This window comes from Mustela nivalis (genome assembly GCF_964662115.1).
Source record: "Mustela nivalis genome assembly, chromosome: 4".
Classification (NCBI taxonomy): Eukaryota; Metazoa; Chordata; class Mammalia; order Carnivora; family Mustelidae; genus Mustela; species Mustela nivalis.
This window is the reverse complement of record NC_139023.1, coordinates 79,643,257-79,671,167: the sequence shown is the minus strand read 5'-3', so window position 1 is coordinate 79,671,167 and position 27,911 is coordinate 79,643,257. Positions and strand designations below refer to the sequence as shown.

Below are 27,911 nucleotides of genomic sequence, written 5' to 3'. Positions count from 1 at the left end.
CAATTACATTTAAGACAATCTTCAGTTCCCACTCTTTTCATTTGTAACACAAATTCTACATGTACCCTCCAAATCACCACCCTTGAGAGAATCTTCTGTAGCTCTGTCTGCCTTAAAAATGTGCAGCTCTTTCCTCAGAACCACTTATGCTAACCAAACTATTAGCACCTGCTGAACCTCCTCTCCATCAGTCATCAATCATCAGCAATCAGGCAGCTACTTGATAATTAGTTGAGAGGGGGAAAAACACTTCAAAGAACTAAAAATATTTTCCACAGTGACTTTGTGCATAAAATAATTATTTTCCCTCTATTAATCCACTTACATGTCTCTGTGCAAGAGGAAAATTTAAAAATGCTGTGCCCATGCATTAGTACAATTCAATGTATCATATGCTTGTTTACTCACAATTACTAGGAAAACAATGCATAACAGATGCAGACGATTCCAAGGTATTATATATGTAATTAATTTTTTTCTTTTTAAACATATTGTCTTTATCACCTTTCTTGATAAAAGAAAATTTTAAAAACCAAAACGAAGCACATAGGCAGAAAATAGCTAAGAGCTTTTTGGTGCTCAGTGCCAAGCACTACTCTAACATAGTTACATATATTAACTCACTGAATCCTCATGAATATCCTTTGTGGAAGGTACTATTTTTATCTCCACTTTACAGAGGAAATCTGAGACAGAGAGATTAAGTGACTTGCCCAAGATCATACAATTGATAGGTGGCCTGAGTGAGATTCCAACTCAGACAGCATGGCTCCAGATTCCATAATCTTGACCACAAGGGACAGGTAAGATATAAAAATACATGAAATAATGAACCTTCGCAAGTAAATCAATGGGAAACACAATATGGGTTTTTTGGGGTATTTTTTGTTGTTGTTTTTGGTGAGTGTCCACATAATTATAAGCATTACACATACTTTCACAAAGAATCATATATGGAGATAATAATAACTACATAAAAGTAATAATACTAAATGTATTAATAGCTAATAATTACTGAATGTAATTCTGCTCAAGATATTATGCACTTCCAGGGCACCTGAATGGCTCAATGGGTTAAAGCCTCTTCCTTCGCCTTGGGTCCTGGTCTCAGGATCCTGGGATTAAGCCCTGCATCAGGCTCTTTGCTCAGCAGGAAGCCTGCCCCCCCCCCCACCTTCACACCTGCCTCTCTGTCTACTTGTGATTTCTGTCAAATAAACAAATACAATCTTTTTTAAAAAAAAAAGATATTATGCACTTTCTTACACATTTTATTTCCTGTGACAGGTTACTGGCCCCGACACAGAATCCAAAGCTACATTCTTTTATTTTTTTTAAGATTTTATTTATTTATTTGACAGAGAGTCACAGCAAGAGAGGTTACACAAGTAGGGGGAATGGGTGACAGAGAAGCAGGCTTCCCTCCCAGCAGAGAGCCTGATGGTAGCTTGATCCTAACTCAGATGCTTAAGAACTGAGCCACCCAGGCACCCTGCAAAGCTCCATTCTTAATCAATGCTCCTTATTTAACAGTAATGGATAAACTCATTGCCTTTCAGTCATCAATTTTCAAAAATTGCCAAAGCTAGGTGAACTATTTCCAATATGACTAGTTAAAATATTATTTCACAATCTGTCATTTTATTTATTTATTTATTTATTTATTTATTTGCAGGGGCTAATGTGTTTCTAATTTGAGAGTTTGCCCACACAGAGTGTTTTTACAGAGTACCAAAAATGTGGAGAAGCTGTTGGTATAAGAACTTTATGCTTGATTTTTCTCCACACTTCACTTACAATTTTAATTGCTAAATATATTTATACACATACAGATATATCGACTTAGCACTTGACAACTGTAGAATCCAGTGCATGTACTGGATGATAATATATAGGTTTGTGTGAGGTGTGAATTAGAAAAAAAAAAAATATATATATAATGAATATATATACTTCACTTCATTGGCTCCCATAACATTAGAGAAGTTGAGCATGTACTTTAGCTCTCTACCCTAAAGTTTTAATGAACTTTGCTTGCCCAGCAGCTGTGCAGGCTTGTCTAATGTGGCTATTTATTTCAGCAACCAGTATCTTTTACATAGAAATGCAAATGAAAAGGTAGCAGAAGCTTGAAAAGTGTAGATACATCTCACATGCATATGGCATGCATTATTTTCTACTGTCCTGTGCTTAGAGCTTAAATGTGTCATCATTCCATTCTTTGTAAAGGAACACAGCCTTTGCTGTACCCCTATGTGACCAGTAATTATTTTTTTATTTATAAATGAACACAAAGGTGCTGATACAATAAAGTAAAACACTATAGTGGGAGAAGGAAAAGAGGAATACAGTGTGCTATATAGCACACTGATACTTTTTATCCTTTGACTTGTCAATTATTTTTAGAACAAGAGACTTTGGAAATGAAAGGTCTTTAAATATTTAGGCTTGAAAGTCTTTCTAAGTAGGAACCATTTCCAAAAGTGGAACTTTAAAAGGGAAAATATTGATTATTTTTTGTTTTGTTTTCTGAGATAGGAATCATTTATTTTTTATACTTAAATATGTGTGTCTGTAATTACACCAATCCAGATGCAGTTTCTCTTTCTTGATGTATTTACATGTAGAGTAGTTGCAAAATAAAGTCTTGAGGCAGAGTTTAAGGGAAATAAGTTTTTAAAAAAAGGAAGAAAAGAAATGCAGAAGGGGAGTAATAGCATGAAGTCTTGTAAGTCAAATACTTATACTTCATTCATATATACATTATATGCATTTATACATATCAAGTATACATATTTGGGAGCAACAAACACGGGGGGAGTCTCCTTACATGCTTTAAAAATGGCAACAGGGTTCATAAAACTTAATTCCACACTTACTAAAAATGCTACCCAATTTTTTTATAAAACTACTCAGATAAAGTAGATTTATAACTGTATCTTTATAACTCAGATAAAGATCCAACAATATGGGGCACCTGGGTGGCTCAGTGGGTTAAAGCCTCTGCCTTCGGCTCAGGTCATGATCTCAGGGTCCTGGGATTAAGCCCCGCATCTGGCTCGGTGCTCAGTGGGGAGCCTGCTTCCTCCTCTCTCTCTGCCTACTTGTGATCTTTGTCTTTCAAAAAATAAATAAATAAAATCTTAAAAAAAAAAAAAAGATCCAACAAGATTAAGAAGGGAAGAAAAATGAGAAAGTTACAAAAAAATCAAAGAAGGCATAACCAACAACGTACAGAAAGAGAGAGCAAGAGAACCACCAGGATTGGGGTAGAAATAAAGAAATACAGGCATTCGAAGAGATAGATCAACCTTGGGGAAACAGGGAGGAGTAAAATGCAAATATGCACTTGCATCTGACAAGTTCATCTCTTACTAAATGTGTGCTGTTTTGTGATGTGTTTATCTGGGCATCATTTTCTAATGTGATAATAATAATCTCGATATCAACTATTGTAAAGGGTTATTGTGAGAATTCAATCATAAATATATGAAAGTATATACATATACATAATATACCAGTACTTCATGCTATTGATTCCTAGAAATAGAAAAATAACCCTTAAACCCGTGTCTAGAACAAAGATTCAGAGAGAGCAAAGAAACATGAAATATGAAGACAAAAAAAAAAAAAAAAAAATCTGTGAATTAGACATAGTGTAAAGAGAAAAAGACACTAAGTTAATTTTAACTCAAGGGATTTGTTCTTGAAATCACAAAAAATTCGGTATTATTTAACTTTTTACGGAAGTCATCTTAGAAAGTGCAAATTATTCTGAAAGCGTTTTGAATATACACGATTTTAATGTTTGTTAAAGCACTGACAAGCCAAGACCAAAGTCATTTTCATTTTTTATTCCCTTTAGTTTCAGAATAAAAAGAAAAAGTCAGTTTTGCAGGAATTTGCCAGTGAAAGTTCCTGTCTTCACACCTGTGATCAGGAATAGTGAAATGGTCAGAAAATTTTTCTTCTTGTTGATAGAAAAATACTAACATTCTCTTTTCTGAGAATCAGAATGTGTGGTTTGTTTCCCCAGAAAATGAAAATAATAATGTTTTCATAGGGAAGTCTTCAAGCTATTTCCACTAAAGGCTTTTAATTCGCTTTTCATTTGCACATTTATAAATTGAGTTCCTCCCATTTTCTCATTTTTGTCTCCCAAATTGGACTAAATTAAGCCAAGAGCTGAGTTGTGTTCAACATTCATTAGTTCTCCTCTCTCCATTAAAAAGTTTGAAGTTTTAGCCTTTTTTAAAAATGTTTTATATTTTAAAAATTGATCACTAGTACATAATCTCCATATCTTAGGTGAGAAACTATGTAAATCACAAAACCAAAAATTAAAGAAAATTCTTAAGTAGTGTCATGTACTGAATAGATGATGAGCAAACTTTCTGTGATAATACCTATTTAAATATTATATAAATGTGGAAGCATAGGCATACGGTCCACACAAGATTGCATTTAAATACATGAGTGAGCCTAGAGAACCTGATCCCGGAGTCCCGGGATTGAGTCCCACGTTGGGCTCCCAGCTTCACGGGGAGTCTGTTTCTCCCTCTGACCTTCTCCTCACTCATGCTCTCTCTCACTGCCTCTATCTCAAATAAATAAATAAAATCTAAAAAAAAAAAAAAAAAAGAATTTATTATTAAAGAAAGGTGAAAATTTATTGAGAGGCATTCTGATTTAACTATGAAATTGTGAGTTAGACTTTAATCAGAATCCTAATTTCAGGTAGTATAACGTGTTGGATGAAAGGGAGAAGTATGTACTAGAACTATTCTTGCAAATAATGAATGTATTAATTATCCAAATTGAATGAATGACAGGGGTAATTTATTTCATTTTTCTAGTCAATATACATGTTTTTCAAAATGCCTATTGCACTGGGGTTTTGGCAATAATGCCCAAACATTAATTATTTCCTAGAAGTTTCATTTTATTTACATGCAAGTTGGACACATGTATACATTCAAAATAGCCCAACTCTTGTAACCAATAATGCTTCCACATAATGCTTCCCTGGTTTTAAATTGCTTTCATATACACTCTTCATTTGCATATCTTAAAAAAACCTATAAGTATTAATAATCCTTTTTGTTGGTAAAATGTATCACAGTAACTTTAAGAGACTTTTGCAGAGATTAAGCTGAGGGGCAAGGCCTTATCTTCAGTCACAATTTTATTTTCTTATTATTTATTTATTTATTTATCTATTTTCAGTTACAATTTTAAATCCTGTGTTTTTTCCACTATACTATGCTGTTTGATATAATGATTTAGATGATAGAGTCTGACACTACCATCTGGCTCCAAATTCTACCTGTTTAACATTGAGCAAATTAATTAGTCTCTCTCGGGTCTTAGTTTCTACATCTGTAACGTAGGAATGATAATAGTAACATATTCTTACAGGGCTAGTTAAATAATAAGCAAGATCCATTACACAATGAAAATGTGAGGCCCCCTGTTTGACAAGCAGGAAAATAAGTTACCATTAAAGGTACTAAAATAAAATGCTTTTTTTTTTTCTTTTATAATCTCCCTGGACTTGCCTGGATATTTTTTGTATCATGTTTATTATTTTAAGTACAGAAAAACTAAAAATTTAAATTATCATCACAAGTTATATCACTCATCTTTATGGTATGTAATACCAGTTTATATACAAATTTGCGAATATTTAACCTGTGTATGGATGGATTTTTATTTCATAGCTCTTACATGTATATGCATTTTGCTCTTAGCCAAAGACTAGAAATCCAGCACAAAACTAACTCATCTGTTTTTATTTTATTTCTTGAGAGGCACACATTCTACCAAAACTCTCTAGCTATAGCTTACTGATGAGTAAGGAAGACAAAGGGAAAATGGTTTGCCCTATCTCTTTTCTTCCTTCCTGTACCATTCTTTTAACATAAATGCTTAATTAATACAGGAAGTGACATGATTAAGAAAAGATAGTGATAGAATTCCTTGGTTGTTCCTGTTTGTTGAACTACCATTTCTTTTTTTCTGGATTGAAAGTAAGGTTTTTGAAGAGAATGCATAGCCTCTCATTACTATCTGCACCTCTGCTCACTCCGTGATAGATGTTACCTGCTAACCTTGCACTTCATTTGAATCTCCCTGACCTCCCATGCCTGTGTAAGTCCGCTGGAATTGTATACTCCTAGGACATCATGAATGATATAAGGTAGCAACAAATGGGGCATGCATATTACAGGTACCTCTTCCGTTCTTGTGCATGCTTCACTGTCCCATTAGCCTTTACTTAAAAGCACATGTTCATTGATAAACTTATTTAGAATATCGGAATGATGATGGCATATCATTACACCAAGTTCAGGCCCTTCTGAGCGCGAAGCTCTGTGCAATAGTATAGGTCATGTATCGGTGAAGCTGGCCCTCTCTGCCTTGAAGAATTGTTGGAAGGACTACATGAGTTAATACAGGCAGATTATCCAGAAGAGTTCTTCATTCTTAGGCAACGCTTACCAAATTAGCCTATTATGTAGTAAGCAGAGGTAAAGTAAACAGAGGTAAGTTATTGCTCTATTATATTAAGGATATCTAAATTAAGTTAATGGATTTATATTATCTGGAGGACCTCAGATGAGATCGGTGACATCACACAAAATAAAAAATAATAAGCCTGTGTAAAATGTACAGGAATCTCTGAATGAGGAGTACATTCAGGGTTCAGCCATACACAGAAACCAATCTAGATTGCTGTCTAAGAGTCTCGCATGGAGGTTGAAGCGCATGCTTAAGAGTTAGATGAGCCAGTGTTCTTACCTGCATAACCTTGGTTATTATATCCTGTATAATCTTGGACGTCAGTTTCATGAGCTGTAAAACGTCATAGTAATTACTGATGAGATTTGTTTGAGAATTAAGTCAGGTAATATGTAAGTCACTTATTCAGTTACTCGTAATGTTATTTTTATAATCATCATCATCATTATATTTAAAACCTGATAATTAGCATCTAACCATAAAACACATTTTACTGGGAGAAGGGAGAGGGCAATTACAAATAAATAAATACACATACGGGAATATAGATTTCTAAGTTATTTTCATCTTTGGTTCAAGAAATTTGCTGGCTATAGAAATACTGGCAATAAATGCATCTTTATTGCTTCCAAAATTCCTGAATCCTACCTTTTCCCTTTCTGAGCAGGGCTCCCAGTGCCCACAGGTTCAGCCTTTGTCACTGGAGCAGAGCCAATTCGGTGCCATTGTAATGCAAAGCTTTGTTCCACTCTGAAGACTTCACGAATAAAGGATAAAGGTAATTCATGCACCAGAGATTATATCAAGTTTTAGGAAAAGAACTTAAAAAAACAAATAAACCTGATGTGTATTTTTTTTTGGAATATTTATTATCTTATCTAAATTCATTGATAATATTTAACTATTTCTCCAAGTAAGAGTGAAAGCAACATTAAAGTATTCAAATTATTTGATTTGTTTTTTTGCTTACTCTCAGAAGAACTCTTTGGAGAGTCTTGTGTACAATGCTGTGTTCTCATTTCTTTTTATTCACCAGTGATACATACTGTTTCTTTACTTTTACTTTAGATCTGTGTTTTGGTATTCTACTCAGGAAACTTCCATTTGATCTGATTTCTCTCCACCTTTCACTCAATCAAGTAATGTTCTCATTTTGAAATGCTAATGCTCAGCTTTATATAGCAGTTAGTTGAGAACCTGTGACAATTCCATTTAGCCTTATGGTAAATATTTTAGGTTTTTTTTTTTAAAGGTCCCTCACCTTACAGCTTAATAAACAATCTCAGCTGATACAAAAACAAACACTCAACAGTTTAAAATCCTTCTATTTATTTTTATTTTGTGTTTTATATTGTTCATCAATATTCAGGGCATTTTCCCCTACATCTGAGCAACTCTTACATATTAGTATCCCCAAATAAGCACCCATTCAGTCAACTCATGAATATTTTAAATAGTAGATACCTTAAGAAATATATTGTTGAAATAATTTTTTAGGCTCAAGATAGAGCTGCTCCTGTCCATGGATGCCACTTCAGCAAACTAAAACTTCGGTAACTTTTGTGTCCCTTATAAATGCTCTGCTTGACCTGCCATCCCCATGATGAATTTTAGAACATACATGAGGTTCAGTGGGGTGGAGTCCAGAGCTGACGACCAAGAAAGAATTCTTAAGATGTCTCTGGTGCAAAAGTGATTTATTAAAGCACGGAGACAGGACCCGTGGGCAGAAAAAGCTGCTGCCCTGGGCTTGTTAGGGGTGGCTGGTTATATAATAAGAAGTTGTGGGAAGTAAGGGAAAAGGAAGTTTCAAAAGAACTTTCTTATGCTAAAGAGGACCTACAATATACCCAAGAACTTGAGGCCCTGACATTGTCAGATTAAGATTGTGTCCCGTCTCCCTCACCCCACCCCACCCTGCCACTGCTAACAAGGCATTAACATTAAGGTAGTTGGGAGATTCAGGGAAGAATGTAACACCTGTCCCACCCAGGAGGGCATGTGGTGAGAAGTTGCAGGGTGTCAGCTTGTGCTGTCCTCAGCTTGCCTTCTGTTCCCTCATCACCTAAACATCAAGCCGACTCTGGACTCTAGACTTTTTTCTTGTTCCTTCTCACCCCAAACAAATTTGACCTGACCATGGGACCCCAGCCCATCAGTTGTCTTCCATTTTTCTCTCCTTTTTTCTTTTTTCTATATCTTATGAAAGCTTTCTGCCTTCCACCCATTTTGCAGTTCTTCGGATGGAGACTGCGTCATGAAATGTCAAACGAAGTTTGTAGCACCTAAACTGTGTTCTGTAATCATTTTTAACAGTCTTTACGTTCATCAACCAATAAAATATCTAGTTATAAGTTTAGGTCTTATTATCTATTAGTTAGAAGTTTTTTTCTCAAGGAGAAGTTAGAAAGTTTAGAGCATCCAAATCTTATACTATATACCGCACTAGATTTTTTTTTTTTTAAGATTTTATTTATTTATTTGATAGAGAGTGAGAGAGAGAATGACAGGGGAGAGGGTCAGAGGGAGAAGCAGATTCCTCATGGAGCTGGGAGCCCGATGTGGGACTCAGTCCCAGGGTTCCGGGATAGTGACCTGAGCCGAAGGCAGTCGCCCAACCAACTGAACCACCCAGGTGCCCCTACCGTGCTAGAATTTAAGCATTTTATTTATTTTTTATTTTTTTTTAAAGATTTTATTTATTTGAGAGAGAGAGATCACAAGCAGGCAGAGAGGCAGGCAGAGAGAGAGGAGGAAGCAGGTTCCCTGCTGAGCAGAGAGCCCGATGCGGGGCTCGATCCCAGGACTCTGAGATCACGACCTGAGCCGAAGGCAGCGGCTTAACCCACTGAGCCACCCAGGCGCCACCGAATTTAAGCATTTTAATAGAAATGCAGGATCCATCATTCCATGAGAACTGACTTCATTTGTTTATTCAAACCTTGTCTCTAAACATCTACTAAGTGTCAATATTTTTGTAAACAATGGGCTTAGCAGTAAACAAATCAGAAACATTTATTTATAATGCTTATTTAGAATTGACTCATTTATTCTTTCTTTTTTTAAAATAAATGAGTCAATTCTAAATAAGCATTATAAAAAAAAGAATTGACTCATTTATTCTTTCTAATCACTCTCAGGTTATTTGAGTTAATTCATTATAAGCCCTTTTATGCGACATTAATCATATAAATCATGGGAAATGTATACATACACTTTATTTATTTATTTATTTGTTTGATTATTTATTTTGTTAATTCATTTCAACCAAAAATGCATTAAGGTCAAATCTCTGTCCCAAAATTGGTACTAAAACTATACATTTGTGAAATCAGAAGGAAAAGGAAATAAACAGCAACAACAATACAGCAACGTAGCACAATAGTTCATTTAATTTAAATTTCTTCTTCCTAATTGTGTTTGTGGTTTTTCCAGATTTTGATATAATAACATTCCTTCTTTTATGACATGGTAGATTTGTATATGTATAAATTAAAGCTATGGCTAGTCTATTAAGAAAAATAACTTTCCTTGAAATTCAAAGCAAATAGGATAGTAGTTATCTCATTAAGAAAAAAGTAAATAGCTCTGTAAGGTAGAAATTAGTCTATAAATTGAATCTCTATTTTACAGATATATTTATGTCATTAGTGACAAGGACTTTGTTATATTAGTCCCAAAGTTAAGGACAAATAAAATATCTTGAGGTACTGACTCAAATTAATGTTCAAACCCAAATAGCCTAAGTCATTTTTACTGATACATAAACTCACGCCAATATTCTCTTAAAATAATGATAATGAGGACACGGACAGACCAGTCATATTTAATTAGGCATATGGTCTTGATGGCCTATTTGGGAATTTGAATACTGGCAGGTTTGGTTGGCACAAAGGCTATGGGATAAAGCCAAGCCCTTTTCATACACATGAAAAGTGCCACATTCATGATCTCTACACCGTCTGTCAGATATTACTGGGATGGAAAATAGAGCAAGGTTAAATGTTTTTTTCTCAAATTAAAAGAACATTAAGCCAAACAAAAGGTCTCATTATCCCTTGAAACAACGTCATTAGAAAGATTTATGCAAAAGCACAAAATATTCTATTTCAAGTAAAAGATTGACATATGTATCAGTGTGAAAATTTACCATGATGCATGCAAATATACGATTTTAAAAATCGAAACAACCATCTAAAACTCCTTTTCTCATAGAGATACACTATATTTCTATATTTCTATGATTATAGGCAATTCTTCCTGAAAAGATTTAGAGTAATAAAGATAAAAAGTAAAGAGGAACTTCACTCTAAAACCTGGTCATTTGCCATATTATAAATTTCAAATTTATAAAACCAGTCATATGAGACAACTCCTAGTACTATTTTTCTTAATTTTCACATTCCTTAAACATTACTTTTCTATTTTCTTGCTTCAGTGGCTTTGATCAGTTATGTTGTTATATGTGTATGACCTAAATTGTTATTTTGAACTCATGGGCTCACTTCCCCTTAAAAATCTTACATACTAGCAAACTGACCTCAGCATTTCTCCCAGAAAATAGCCACACATTTCCCATTTGTACACTCCTCCCTAAGTTTTCTTTCATGTTCCTTTTTTTTTTTAAAGATTTTATTTATTTATTTATTTAGAGCACATGCACAAGCAGCAGGAGGGGCAGACAGAGAGGGAGAATTTCAAGCTGACTCTGTGCTGAGCAGTGTTGGTGGGAGGGGTGGGGGCTGGGGGGAAGGTAATGTAGGGCTTGATTTCACAACCTTGAGATCATGACCTGAGCCAAAATTAAGAGCTGGAGGCTTAACCAACTGAGCCATCCAGGCACCCCCTTTTAGGTTCAATTTCAACAGGGTAGGAGGCAAGGGCATATAGTGGTCCTAATGTGAGAATCTCTGAGTTTAAAACCCAGCTCTGTTACTTACCAACTGTGTGATGTGTCAGAATCAATATCTTTGTCCATAAATTATAGCATGAGGTTTGCTAAGTGAGATAACACAAGTAAATGACACAAACAGCTCCTGCAGCACAGTAAACATACTAAAATTTTAGCATATTATTGTCTGTCGAGATCCTACTTATCCTTCAAGCTCTCATGAACACCGCTTTCCAGACCACCAACTTGATTGTTCTTCCTGTGTCCCGAACACCATTGACATTCCACCTTGAATCATTGTTATTTCTGTCCTAGTCCTTTCTCCAATTTTATAAAGACAAAAACAAACAAACAAACAAAAAACAAAGACAAAAACAAAAAACAAAAAACAAACTCAATCCCAGGATGTAACATCTGTTTGTTTTTTGTTTTTGTTTTTGTTTTGTTTGTTTGCTTTTGTCTTTATAAAATTCTAACATATATTCATGTGAGCAATATATGGTCCTATGAAAAACTGAAAGGCCAATATCTGCAATGTTAAGACGCTGAAACCTATGGTGGTGTATAACGTAATATTATTTGCTCTTGTCCATATATGTCCTTATTCTCTTTCTTTGGTCCTCTGGCAAAGAGAGCAAGTATCTTGTTAATTATTTTAACGTTGTGACAAATTTATACAAGTTTGCAAGATTGTAAACTGATAGTTTTGCAAGGAAAGAAATACTTTTAAGATGGAATGGGTGCAACACCTGCTGAGGATATTGCCAACTATTTCATGATCAGAGGATCTTGCGCGCATTGCTAGTTCTCCTCCTTCTGGCTGCAAGGTTGACTTTTACTTCTCACTGTTTTGAATTTAAGCATTGACAGGCAACCTACTGTGGTCTATAAAATATGAGCAGTTGCAATGTCTCATGTCCTGGTGGCAGTTTTAAAAGTCACTGTGTAGGGGTGCCTGGGTGTCTCAGTCCAATAAGCCTCGGGCTCTTGATTTCGACTCAGGTCATGATCTCAGGGTTGTGAGATCGAGCCCTGCATGGGGCTCTGCACAGAGTATGGCACCTGCTTAGGATTTTTTCTCTCCCTCTCCCCCTGCCCCTCCCCTCTCTCACACACCCACATTCTCTCACCTTCTCTCTAAAGAAAATAAAAAAATAAAATAAAATAAAAATAAAAGCCAGCATGTAATTTTTCATGTACCTTCCACCATCTCCTTCCAGCAAGGAGGTATTCATTGAGAGAGGGCATCTGTGACCCTGAGTTCCTGGCTGATTATTATGATCAGAATTTTAACCCTGCTGTCCAGGCACTTATATTAAAATACCATGTAAAGTGAGGAATAAATCTTTGATAAAAACACTGAGGTTTTGTTATCCATTTTTCTGTAACATAATTTAACATCCTAACTGAATATCAGCTTTTCTCAGTTGCTGGGTGTTTGGGGCAGCAGGCATTGTCACTGCCGCAGTAATATTATGGCTACTATTTCTGACACCATCACCACCATCAACTACATCTGGCATCTGTCATTAGAGTGCTTGCTACAAGACATGCACTGAATAGTTTTTTGAGAAAAGTTTTTCCCAAATCTACAAGGTAAACAAATACTCTTGCCCTGTTCGGCACCACCGTGCTATTAGAATGGGATTGTGATTGTCTTCCTGAAATTATGGAAAGGTTTGGAAAGGAAGGCAAAGGGTTCCTGTGGCAGGTAAATTAGTATATGCTAATATACTAATGCATATTACAGAGATATGGACAATTTTGTATTTTATGGCCACAAAATTATGAAAAATATGATATCTTTACAAAGCAAGGGACTAAGTAAATGAACTCTCAGATTCTGATGGACTTCTACCATATGTTTTTATTGCAAACTGTGAGGTCAGGATAGATAATTTGTGAGTTTAGAAGTTGGGGTTTAGTGTTAATTCTTGGTTCTTCTCCTTGTTAGCTATGTGAACTGAGGTCTTACGTGCCTTTCAAATGATAGTTTCATCATCCATCAAATGAATATGAAAATTCTTATTTCATAGTTTTGGGGTAAAGGGTAGAAGAGTTTGATTTAATGAAGATGATTTCACTTTGGAACTACTACCTATCTGAAACTCCCTCATTTAATTATCGAATATTTATCAAGGGCTTCTTCCTTTCCTTTCATTCCTTCCCATCCTTTTCTTTAAGATTTTTCTAAGTGAGCTTTCCAGAATCATTCATACCACCGCTGATTTATTATTTGCCAAGGTGGATCTTGTATTCTTAAGCAAACTCTCTCAGCAAAGCATGAAAATGGGGAAGTTTACTATTGAGAAACATTTTCTGGCTACAGCTATATGTAGATGTATACTATATTAGAGTGCAAAAATTCATGTAAATTCAAGCCAGATGGAAAGAAAACATTCCCAACTGTGTGTCTTAAACACACACACACACACACACACCCCCCTCATACTAGGACCTATGGATAAAAACATGTTGATTATCTATCCAGCCCTCTCCCAAATTTCTATGACAATTTTTAAAAAACTTTGACAGTATACACAAGACATGTATTTTTAGCAGTTCTTAGAAATCTGCTTATTAATTTCTCTTTCTTTAAGAGAGAAAATGTTTGAAACTATGAGTATTTAGTTAAAAATAAAATAGTGATTTTTATATCATAAATGAGAGTTATGAATGAAGTTAGGTACACTATTATATCATATAGGTTGGACTTTCTGTATCTTTGCTTTGTAATACTATAGCATCCTTGAACAGTCCCATTAAATATGATTAGAACTGCACATTTTCTGTTTCACCTATTATAGTAAATATGAAAGAGGATATTATATGTAGTGCATAATATAACTAAAATAGAAAAAATTGTAGAAAAGTATTTCTTTGCAAAGGCACGAAATTTCTGTGATAAAATATTTTGACAATGTGACATTCTCAACATAGTGCTTAGCACTCAGAAGATATATAAAAATATTTGTTGAATAACTAATTAAGGCTCTTAACTCTTGTGGTATACTTGCTATCTTTATATGAGTGTTGAAACTTGACAAAGAAAATTGAGCAGAACAGAGAAGCAGGAAAGGAAAAGGGACCTAGTCATAGAAAATGGCCCAGCCTAAGAATTCTCCTTGAACCCACAGCCCAAGGCTTCTCTCACCCACACTGAGATAGGCATAAAGAACCAGAAAGGGAGCCCAAAACAGTAAGCATTGTGGTTCAGGAAGTCTCCCATCCCATGGACCTGAGATCTTTCTCTGACCAGAGACACTGAAGCATCTGGGAAGCATTAGTAGAGGGATTTCAATGCCATCCTGAGAAGATACACTTGTGCTATCTTCCCCCACTAAGATACTCAGAAGTCCACACTTGAGAATCAACTTTCATCACCATAGGCAGCAGCAACAGGGACCAGTGAGACTATAGTTGCACCAGATATAACCAGGAGATGCTCTGAAAATTAAACTGTCCTTGGAACCACCACCCACAAAAGTAGATCAAGATCTGTATGTTAAGCCCGAAGAGTGAAATTGCCTATTGGTATGGACTGAATATCTGTATTCCTCCAAAATTTGTATGTTAAATTCCAATATCCAGTGTGATGGTATATGGTGGTGGGGACTTTGGGAGGTGATGAGTCATGAGAGTGGATTCCTCATGAATAAGATTAGTAACCTTCTACAAGAAACTCCAAACTGCTTTCTCACCTTTTCTGCCATGTTGAGGACTTGTGAAAATAGAGCTGTTTATGAATCATGAAGTGAATCCTCACCAGACGCTGAATCTTCTGGTTTCTTAATCCTAATTTTATCACCTTCAGAACTGAAAAATAAATCTCTGCTGTTTATAAGCCACTAAGTCCATGATAAGCTGTCATAGCAGCCTAAACAGACTAAGGTTATATATTAGGTAACTATATATTAAAATACAAGATTCTAACAGAAACTAGAGACTTCTAAAAAGACAGCAAGTGCTCAGCATACAATTGAAAATTACCAATCATATCAAGAACCAAGAAAATCACAACTTGAATGAGAAAAGATAATCAACTGATTATAACACCAAGATAAATCATACAGTGGAAGTATCTGAAAAATATTTTAGTATATGTGCTGCCGAAGCAAGCACTGAAAAATATTTTAAATTAACTGTCATACAAGTACTTCAACATTCAATTATAAATTCTCTTGAAAGAAAAAAAGAAAATTTCAGGAAATAAATAGAAGAAGAATCAAATGGAAAGTACAGAATTAAAACAATACAATAAGAGAAATAAAAATTTGTTGAATGGGCTCAATAAATGACTGAGGACAGATTCAGTGAACTTAAGAATTCTACCAAACATTTAAGAAAATAGACGAGGAGGAAAGTCTTTCCAACTCACTTTAGGAGCCCAGTATTTCTTTGAGTCTGAAACTAGAAAAAGATAAGGCAGAAGAAACACACACACACACATGCACACACACACACACACACACTCAGAAAACTATATACCAATATGTCTCATTAGCTTAGATATAAAAATCCTGAACAAGGTATCAGAAACCGAATCAAGTGATCTATAAAAAGAATCATATACTCAGACCCTCTTGGAATTTATTCTAGGTATTTAAGTCTGGTTTGACATTAGAAAATCAATTAATATATTTAATAATATCAACAAGCCAAAGGAAAAAAAATCATATGATCATATCACTTGACACAGAAAAAGCATTTGAGAAATTCCCAACAGATTTTTTTTAAAGATTTTTTTTTTAATTTTATTTATTTGACAGATAGAGATCACAAGTAGGCAGAGAGGCAGGCAGAGAGAGAGAGGAGGAGGAAGCAGGCTCCCTGCTGAGCAGAGAGCCCGATGCAGGACTTGATCCCAGGACCCTGAGATCATGACCTGAGCTGAAGGCAGCAGCTTAACCCACTGAGCCACCCAGGCGCCTCCAACAGAGATTTTTAATAAATATACAGAGCAAGCTAGAATTAGAAGGGAATTAATAACTTAACATGATAAAGATCATCTACAAAGAACTTAAAGCTGACTTCATACTTAATGGTGAAAACTATATTTTTACTACCTAAGATTACAAACAAGGCAAGCATTTTCTCTCACCAATCTTATTCAACATAGTATTTGAAGTTCTAGGCATTGCAGTTAAGTCAAGGAAAAAGAAAGCAAGACATGCAGTTGGATAGGAAGCAATAAAACTTCCTCTGCTTGCAGATGACATGGATTGTCTAAAGAATCTACGGAACATTACAATATATTAAGTGAACTCAGGAAGGTCACAGGATACAAGACCAATACACAAAAACCAATAACATTACTACATACTAACAATGAATATACAGAAACCAAAGATAAAAATATAATACCACTTACAATGGCTCCAAAGAAAATAAAATTCTTAGGTATACATTTAACAAAAGATGTACTGACTCTGTATAATGAAAGTTACAAAATTAAAAAAAAAAAGGGAAAGATAAAAAATATCATGCCCAAGTATTAAAAGACTCTTCATAGTAAAGATGTCAGTTCTCCCCATGTTGATCTACTGGTTTAATGCAATTCTTATCAAAATCCCAGTAAATATTTTTGTGGTTATAGATAAACACACTCTAAATTTATAAAAAGAAAGGTATAGATTTTTTTTTTTTCTAAAGAAAGAGAGAGCAAGAAAGGAGTGGTGGAGGGAGAAGGGGGGAGAGAATCTTAAGCTTGGAGATTGACTTGGGACTTAATCTCATGACATGGAGATCATGACCTGAGCCAAATTTGTTAATTAATAATTATTAATAATTGGAATATTTTAAGTCAGACACTTAACTAACTGAGTCACCCAGGCACCCCTGAAAAGGTATAGGTCTTTGAGTAACAAAAATAATCTTGACAAAGGAGAATAAATTGGGAAGAATCTGACTTTAAAATCTTACTGTGTAGCTATAGGAATTAAGGCAGCATGGAATATTATTGGCTTAGTGTTAGACACATAGGTCCATGAAATAGAAAAAAGAACCCCAAAATAGATGAATAGATCCATATAAATATGTTCAACAAATTCTTGACAAAGGTGCAAAAGTAGTTAAAAGAGGAAGAATAGTCTTTTCAACAAATAATGCTGGGAACAACTGGATCTCCATAGGAAAGAGAGGAGAAGAGAGAGGAAGAGACAGAGAGAGAGAACTTAGACCTAAACCTGCACCTTGTATAAAAATTAACCTGAAATGGATTACAGACATAAATTTAAAATGTAGACTATAAAACTCTTTAAAAAGGAGAAAATCTCCTCTAACTGTGGTTAGGCAAAGACTTCTTATTTATTTATTTACTTACTAATTTATTATTTATTTATTATTAACATATAATGTATTATTTCAGGGGTACTGGTCTGTGTATCATCAGTCTTACTTGACACCAAAATCACAATTTATAAAAGGGGAAAAGAAAAGATACACTTGATTTCATCAAATTATAAACTTATGTTCTGCAAAAGCCCATGTGAAGAGAAAGGAAATTCAAGGTATAGATCAGGAGAAAATATTTGCAAACCTCATATCTGACAAAAACCTAGTATCTAGAATATACAAAGAACTGTTAAAACTCAACAAAAAGCCAATTATAAAATGGGTAAAAGAAAAAAAAAGAAAGAAAGAAAATGGGTAAAAGAGCCACAGACATTTCACTAAAAGAGATATACAGATGGCAAGAAAGCACATGAAAAGACATTCAGCATCATTAGGCATGAGGAAAATGACCACAATGTAATATCAGTATAAGCCTAGTGAATACCTAGAATAATAAATATTGATAATATTGAATGCTGGTGAGGATTTGGAAAAAGTGAATCACTCATGCATTGCTAGTAAAATAGCACATTCTCTAGAAAATAGCTTAAAAATTTTGTGTAAAGCAAAACAGGCACAGCAGTTGTACTATTGGCCATTAATCCCAGAAAATGAAAAGAAATGTTCACTCAAAAACCTGTATATGAATGTTAACACCAATACTTGTAATACTTGTTTTATTTGTAATTGCCCCAAATGGGAATCAACCTGAATGTCTTTGAACAGAAGACAGTTTTTGGTTTGTTTGTTTGTTTGTTTGTTTATTTTTAGATTTTTATGTATTTATTTGATAGAGAGAGCACAAGTGGGAGGAACAGCAGAGGGAGAGGGAGAAGCTGACTCCTTGCTTAGCAAGGAGCCTGATGCAGAGCTCAATCCCAAGATCCTGGTATCATGACCTGAGCTGAAGGCGGATGCTTAACTGAAAGAGTCACCCAGAGCCCACACCTCCCAACAGTGAATGTTTAAACAAACTGTGAGACATACAGACCATAGAACACTACACAGCAATAAAAAGGAATCAGCTACTGATTCATGTGGCCATTTTTATGTATATCCAGGGAATTAACTGAGGTGAAAAAAGTTGACCCTGAAAATATAGACCACGTGTTTCCATTTATATAACTGTTTAAAAATGACAAAATTTTATAAATAAAAGAATAGTGGTTGCCAGGTATGAGGTAGCTGGGGGCAGAAGGGAGACAGGGGCAACATGTGGTATCCTGTAGTAATGGAGCTATTCACTATCTTCACTGTGGCGAGACATGAGTGAGCACAGGGGAAAAAACTGTATAGAATTAAACTTACACACACACAGCACACACAAAGTATGAGTAAAATGAGGAAATCTGAATAGATTTGTGGATTGTATCAATGTCAATATAATGTTGGTGATATTCCATATTCACTACAAAACTTTACCGTTAGATGAAACTAGGTAAAGGTACATGGAATATTTCTATATTATTTCTTATAACTGCATGTGAGCCTACAATGATCTCACCAAAATGTTTTTTATAGTTTTTATTTATTTATTTGAGAGAGAGAGAGAGCATGAGAGTGGGGAGAGTCAAAGGGAGAAGCAAACTTCCCACTGAACATGGAGCCCGATGCCAGACCCTGATCCCTAGACCCAGGATCATGACCTGAGCCGAAAGTAGTCACTTAATCAACTGAGCCACCCAGGTGCCCAACAAAATTTTTAATTAAAAAAAATTAAATGCATAATGGAGAGGCAAAGCACACTCATTAAGCACACTCATCATAAAGGTGTTTTGGAATTCAAGTATTTTTATATTTTTTATTTCAGTCATTCCTGATAAATTTGAAGAAATAAAAAATATCTGGAATTCAAGTATTTCTTCTTCTTCTTCTTTTTTTTTTTTAAGATTTTATTTACTTATTTAACAGAAAGACACAGCAAGAGAAGGAACACAAGCAGGGGCAGTAGGAGAGGGAGAAGCAGGCTTCCTGCCCATCAGGGAGCCTGATGTGGGGCTCGATCCAGGACCCTGGTATCATGACCTGAGCCCAGAGCAGATGCTTAATGACTGAGCCACCCAGGTGCCCCCAAGTATTTATTCTTAATATACTTTTCTATAAACACTATTCCTAGAAGGTGAAAGAATATTTTATTTTGCTATGATTTCCATAATTACATTAGAAATACTTTAAAATTTATTCCATTAAGAGTAACTTCTATAATAAACTAAAGATTATTATTTTTAATGATCTTCTGCTTTCTATAAGTTCCCTGATATAGAACAACCCAATAAAGTTGTGGAATTTTATTTTTCTATTTTCAGCAAGAAGCATATTTACAGATTAGTACAAATTGTTCTTATCAATTAAAAGATGTGAAGTAATTGACCTTTCATGAGAGAGAGGGAGAGAGAGAAAAAATGATTTCATTATTTGATTTACCTCAATTTCTAACTTTGCCTTTTGCAAAATGTGGCTCAGGAATATAAGACTGTTTTATATAATCAGTATTTTTGAAATTTGTATCTAAAAAAATAAGATATTTACAACTAATAAATACTGAAGGCTATAGTATAATGGCCCTCAAAATTTATCTCAGGAAAAATCCATAAGCTGAATTTACCAATAATATATACCATGAATACAACTACTTCATAAATTTGTTCTACAGATAAGAACATACTGTACAAGTATATGTATATTAATATATATAGATATACATGTTCTTGTTCCTTTGGAAAGCTATTTTGATTTTCAAATTAAATTCCCTGCTTTCAAGTAGAATGCTTAAAAATAGATTTTGCCAGTGTTCCTTTACCCACTTCATTTATATGTTCATTTTTACTTGTTTAACCTTTACTTGTTTAACCTTTGTCCTTTTCTACTCATAGTTTCTAGTTTTTTTTTCCCCTAAGTGTGGTAACAAAATTTAAGTCTTCTTTTCTCTTTAAAGACTTAATTGCATTCACATAGCATACAGCTGAGTGATCAGAATATACTGAAACAGAAAAAAAAAAGCCATTTGTTGCAAAATGCTGTGATTATGTGAGTATTTGTTCTGCCTACAAAGAGCTGCTTTGATAAACTCTTGTGCAGAGCTTTTGAACTTACACATTTTCTTTTGGAGTCCTGAATCAGCTCTGGGAAACTCTAAATTAAAATGGAGATTTGAACAAATTAGAATAGTTACATTAAAGCGGAACCAGTACTGTATCATGAAAAGAAGAGTTGAAAGTACTGAGAATGTTTTACCTAATGGAGAAAAGGCATCATGGAGGATGACTGTACTTCCTAGTTTCCCTGTGATAGTCAAGATTTATCCATGTTATTCTAGCATAATTTTTAATACCACTCCTTTTACTTGCCACAGTATCTCAGTTTTGGCAGCAAATCATAGGACAAAGCTTCCTGTGAGGTACATAATAACTGCCTTTTGTTGTGTGAAAGATGGTCAGATGGAGAAGGCTTACATCTAAATTTGCATGAACCAGGGATAGGAATAGTTCAATGGTTAGAAGTTTTAAGAACCCACATTTTTTTAATTAGAATAAGATAGTATAAAATTTAGAAATAGTCTCTCTTCAAAAGAGGAGAAACTACTGTCACTGGAGGTATTTAAGGTTGAAGAATGACAACTTGGCAAGTTTTGTCAAGGGAATTCAAACCTCAGACAAAAAATTGGATTAAGCAATCTTTAAGTTTCCTTACAAATTTTATAGTCTCTAAGTAATAAATAGAAGAAAAATAGGAATAACACTGTTTCTTGAGTGCTGCTATGTAACTCTTCCTTGTATTTTAATATTTAATTGTCCCTTAAATTTATGAGAGAAAGTATCAATATTCACTCCTTCATCCATTTTAATGAAGAAACCAAAGTCCAGTGTGGTTAAGTAATTTGCCCAAAGTCACCATCAATCTTGCAGCGGTAATTATATAAAATCCTAGCATTCTGGTTCCCAGAACTGTTATTGACCATGTTAATCATCATTAATATGGTCAAAATAATAGCATACATATTTATAATATTAATATTCTGTTGAGTACTCACTGTATCCAGGTACACTAATAACACTTTTCATATCTTCTTCTTAGAAGAACTCAATGAAATATTGATCAGGACTCTCTTGCATGCAAGTGATAAAATCCAGTTCAATCTGGCTTAAAATGATAGGTATGTAGATCACAACTGAAGCCCAAAGATAATGCTGGCCTTGAAACTACTGGATTCCATTGGTTCAAGAAAATTGGCAGATATTTATATTTCTTTCTTTTTTTTTTTTTTTTAAATCTCTAGGTTCCATTTTACTCTATATTGTCATAGTTCTTAGTCAGGCTTTGCCATGTATGATGGAAGAGCTCTGATAATTCCAGATTTATGTCTTCTTCACAGGTAACAGTATCAGGAAAGGACAGACTGCCCTGCTGTGGATTAACATTTATTCCTGGATAATTGCTATATACAGGTATGTCATATAACCTGATTGGCTGGCCTCGTATCATGTCATGAGTACCACTCAAGGATGTTGAGGCAACAAAATTGATAAGTCCACCAGAATCCCATGGATACAATTCCTTAAAGGAAATATGTCATTAACAGAAGCAGAAGATATGCTGAATTCGACACCAAAAATATTACATGGACATTTGATGAAAAAATAATTATCATACCTATTATATTGATGGTAAGTTATCTGTCCAATGCAATGATGAATTTTGAATTCAGGATTTTGTCCCACCTTGCAACCACTATGCAATGTTTATTAATGTCAAGGTAGAATTCTTATTTAATATGTCTAAGTTCTTTTTTTTTTTAAGAATTTATTTATTTATTTGACAGACATCACAAGTAGGCAGAGAGTCAAGCAGAGAGAGAGGAGAGAGAGAGAGAGGTAAACAGACTCCCCGCTGAGCAGAGAGCCCAATGTGGGGCTTGATCCCAGGACCCTGAGATTATGACCTGACCCGAAGGCAGAAGCTTAACCCACTGAGCCACCCAGGCGCCCCCTAATATGCCTAAGTTCTATTTAAATTTTGGTACAGGAATTCCTCCATTTTTCCTATTTAACTTTTATAAACTTATTACATAAGTGGAAATAAAATACTGTATATTCAAATTGTATAAATTGATAATTGACTTGCCCCAATCTTTAGCTCTAAATATGAGAGTATAGGGTCAGATTAGTTAAGAAGCAAATAAAAAAGAACCCAGTCCAAAACAAAAAAAAACAACAAAGAACCCCAGTGATGTCTGGAATACAAACTGGTTTAATTTTTAAGGAAGACAATGGTTATAATTAATCAAATATTTGATCATTAATCAATGTTTATATGCCATGCAGATTTTATATGCCATGCAGATAGAAGCCTACATTGTTCTCAAATTGTATGCTTATTTGAGTTCTCTTGTTTGCTAGCATATTGAACAAATATCTTTTATATGATCTTTCTTATTTTGAGTAAACCCAACAAATTGTTTTCTTTTTTATCAAGGAAAGAGTTACCTTTGTATTTCTAATCATTTTTGAAAGTCTTGTAAATGATTCATTCTTCTTTTAATAAAATATAAACTAGAAAATTTCCTTGAAGTCTGGGGAGCTTCTGAGAATGAAATAAATCTCTTTGAAAAGGATTTAATTCCTTGTCTCTTTTAAAAATGAGAAATACTTTTCTTAATTCTAACTTTGTTCTGTTAAGTCTAGTGAAGGGAAAATTAAGATTATAAACTTGAAGGCAGAAAGTGTTTCACATATACATATGTATATAATAATGTTTTGAGATCAAAATCTCAAGAAAGAGACAATAGACACCATGATTTAATTTCCAGAATGAACATTTGAGGGTGACAATAAGTAATCTTGTCTGACTGTCCTTGCTAGAAAGAAAACAATAAATTACTTGAAAAACTTGAGCAGTAATAGGAGTAAAAGTAAAACATCAAATACTAAAATTAGTATGAAGAAATTAGAGGGGTGCCTCAGCTGGTTAAGCATCTGACTCTTGATTTCAGATCTATTTATCTTCTTTATGGATAAAATATTTATTTATTTTTATTTTTATTTATTTTTAAAGATTTTATTTATTTATTTGATAAAGATAGAGACAGTAAGAGAGGGAATATAAGCAAGGGGAGTGGGAGAGGAAGAAGCAGGCTTCTCGCCAAGTAGGGAGCCTGATGTGGGGTACAATCCCAGAACCTTGGGATCATGACCTGAGCTGAAGGCAATCACTTAAGGACTGAGCCTTCCAGCCACCCCTATGGATAAAATATTCAGATGTAGATATAGATTGGGTAAATCTTTCTAGACTGTTATGCACCTAAAAAAAGATTCAAATGGAAAATCTTTCAAAAAAATAATTTGATTCAAAGACCACAGTCATAATCAAAGATAGCCCTTTTTCTTAGAAATTAATTTCCTATTTATTTAGTATTATTATAGACAAGCCATCTTAGTTAAAAGCATGAGAAAAAAAAAAGAATATTATTCTTCCTTTCTGGCAATGTGTTCTAACATTGTAATATGTTTTTATATATTCATTTTCTTTCTCTCTTTCTTTCTTTCTTTCTTTCTTTCTTTCTTTCTTTTTTTTTTTTTTTTTTTTTTCTGCTTACCTCTAGACAATGTGGTTACATAGGCGTTCCTGGGTGCCTGAGTTGGTTAAGTGCCTGTCTTCAGCTTAGGTCATGATTCTGATGTCCTGGGATGAAGCTCCCCTGCTTAGTGGGAAGCCTGCTTCTCCTTCTCCAGCTCCCCCTGCTTGTGCTTTCTGTCAAATAAATAAATAATATATTAAAAAACAAACAAACAAAAAAATGTGGTTACACAGAGTGTGTGGTTTACATGATCACTGCATGATACTCAGATTGCTTCTTCAATCCCCCGATTTTGGAATTCTAGTTCATCACTCTAGTTTCAAGAAAATGTAGAAGATCTTGAGTGCATTCAAAAACAAAATCTGTAGCAGTGGGATTCCTAAAAATGAAATCCTAAAGATAACAGCAATATAAAAAAATTAAAGAAATAAGGTGTCATGTGGTAAATAAAATTGAAGAGTTTAATTTATTTATTTTATTTTATTTTATTTTATTTATTTATTTTATCCAGAAAAATGAGAGTGCATAGTAATTCTTTGCAGTATCCTTATTTAGGTTTCTATCAAATACCTGACAACTTTGGTTCTAAGAGTTTGATTTGATTTATTAACTCCTTTCTTCTCCAAAGTATCTGAGTAGATGATCTTGCCTTCTATTTTCTTTTATATGGACATGCAGTTTACCAGAAGAAGCATCACTCTTCTTTGCCAGAGATAAATCCTCTACCTGTGCTTTTAAACCTATCATCAGCTGCTCCCACCTAAATATAGCACTATATTTTCTATCATGTGCTATTTTAATCTTGAGTTCTTTTATTTTGAATGATTGTGTCTTATCCAAAGATCTTTATCCTTTGTGATATCCATTAATGCATCCACACGATTTTTCCAAGTTAACAATAACACATTCATTTTTTTCCTTACACTTTGCACAAAACTACCAAACTTTCTTTTTCAAAGAAAACATACGCAGGGGTATTCATTACTCCACCAAAATAGATCTGATATTTTGGTACCCACAATTCTCCATCTGTATGCCAGATGCTTGAAGCCACGTGGCACCGCACATATTTTAAACAAATAAATGTGAAATATACAAGATGGGTAAAGGGCAGTGTTAATGTTTTACACGTGTGCCACCATTATTCAGTACTATATTAATCTTTTCTGAGATTTTAAATATCATTTGAAAAAGGAATGCTGCAATCCTGGGGAATAGACACAGAAAATAAATCAACATATTTAACTGCTTAATACTAACCTCATACATAATAACATTGAGAATCTTTTTAAAGGAAAATAATAAATACTTTAACTATATTGAAATAAAACACAAAATGTAACTGGTCATTGAATTGTGGGCACATTTCATAGGAAGAATTGACTTCTTGATTTCAATGAGATTTTTATTACTATTATTATTTTTTGGAATACGTTATGTTAGATAAAAGAAAGATTTTGATAAAACAAATTTCAAACTTTATCATACAAACAAAATCTTAGCTCAAATGTATATACATGTGGGTAGATGCACCTTAAAATCATTGTATATGTATATCTTTGTATATCTATTTTCTTATTTTTTGTTCCAAAATATGTTGATATTTTATGTCCTCTGCTGATATCTATTAATAAGCACACTTTTAAGGATAAGTTATTTATGTTATTTATTTCTTGTTCACTTTTTACTGCTTTCTTAATTCATTTTCTCTTTGTTATATCAAAATTCTACTGTTTAAATATCTTCTTAAATTGTTTCCCGGCCTATATATTTCTTCCTTTCAGAGAATCCCCATGGATATTTTATCATCCTAATGTATTACTTTTTTTCTTGCTCCTTGTTTCAATTAAACTTCAGTGGTTTCCTGTTTTCCAGAAATAAAGCTGAAACATTTTAACCTAGTTTCCATATTACACCACATCATGGACAACAAACTTTCTTAATCCTATTTCTCACCATATCTTCAAATCACAAGTTAGTTACTATGGTTAGAATTTCTCTTCTTCATTTTATTTTTAGCATCCCAAAGCATGGAAGACACACATATCTGTCTTCTCAGACTATACTAACCATCTCTGATGTTTATCAATATTCAATCAATGTTTATCAATATTTAAGTTTAAAATGATAAATTAAAAAATTTGAGATGAGTGTATTGGTTGTGCTTTCATTCTGTATGAAGAAGCGACATGTACACATACAGGAAGGTGTTTGCACACACAGGCACATATGTATGAAAGAAATACACAGAAAACCTATGGGTCTCTAGCTAGTATAGTGATCTATGCAGGTTATTTTTAAATAACAATACAACTTTTCCTTAATAACTACATAATATCTATTCAGACAAAAAAGAGAACGTATGAAAATATAGAGAAACCAAAAAAACTTGTGAAAGATTCTTTCCAAAATACCTTACCCTTTACTGCTATAATTAATTCAGTAATTAATTATGTACTTTATAGGAAAATCATTCTGTGTTCTTGAAAGTTATTTGTGGGGTGCCTGGGTGGCTCAGTGGGTTAAGCCTCTGTCTTCAGCTCAGGTCATGAGCTCTCTGCTCAGCAGGGAGCCTGCTTCTCCCTCTCTTTCTGCCTGCCTCTCTGCCTACTTGTGATCTCTCTCTGTCAAATAAATAAATAAAATCTTAAAATAAAATTTGTATTCTTTATCTGATATTTAAATCCTTTCTTGTTCATTTTTCATGTACAAATCTGGTCTCCCCAAATAGATTGTTAGGTTCTTGGGGAAGCAGACTTTTTGTTTTAAGTTACTGTGAACACTTAAAAGTAACTCACAGAGCACTCTATATAGAGTAGGAACTCAGTAAATGATTTTTTATTTGATAAAATTTGATCCTTTTATTATTTTCTGTGAGGGTTCTATTACTAGTGCATATAGTTCATTGTTCTACCTTTTAACGTATTCACATAGATCAAAACCTTGTCTTACTTTTGCATGTCAAAGTAGGAAATCTGTAAATTTATTTCTGTGAGTTTAGAAAATGTCCTTTGGATTATAGATTTATTAAAGACAGACACTCACTATGCCAACCATCTTTTCTCACCAATGTTGTGTATTAGGCTTGATTCTCAGGGCTAATAAAAGAATATTTTAATTTAAGTGAGAAACGTAAGTAATATATATTCTCATGATACCTAAATTTAAAGTTTCATTTAACATCCTTCTGTCATGGCTGAGATGGAAAGCTCTATAAGTTCTGTAATATTCATTGTTCAGTCCTTAGTGTTTGGTAAGATGGTGCTTGGTTCATGGTAAGCAATCAAGCATTATTTGTTGAATGTATAAAATGCAATGACTCTGGTATCCTATCTAAAAGATACCAGGGCCAGAAATTAAAGACAGTCTTTCCTGCTTGCTCCTGCAGAAAAATACTAAAAAAGGCTAACTACGAGCCTTGTCTAGTTGACATCTTTACTCCCCAGGGTCACTCAGGGCTATGAGAAAGTTTTATCAGGGAGAACAGGTGGGAATTCATGTCAGAAGCCACCAGGAGCTATTGTAAGGTACATAGAGCTGGGTCTCTGTCCTTGAAGTGTTTGTTCAATAACAAACTTAAACACAATAGTA

The 27,911-nt window shown here is 34.0% G+C and overlaps 1 protein-coding gene across 1 annotated transcript in view; it reads left to right on the top strand.

Moving 5' to 3' along the window:
- The window catches only part of LOC309863867 (uncharacterized protein), a 199,102-nt gene that overhangs the window by 132,318 nt on the left and 38,873 nt on the right, over positions 1 to 27,911 (top strand). Inside the window, exons 3-4 of the mRNA XM_082729125.1 lie at positions 7,190 to 7,300; positions 22,119 to 22,191. Of these exons, the coding sequence (XP_082585251.1) occupies positions 7,190 to 7,300; positions 22,119 to 22,191 (184 nt within the window). The remainder of the gene's footprint in view (positions 1 to 7,189; positions 7,301 to 22,118; positions 22,192 to 27,911) is intronic.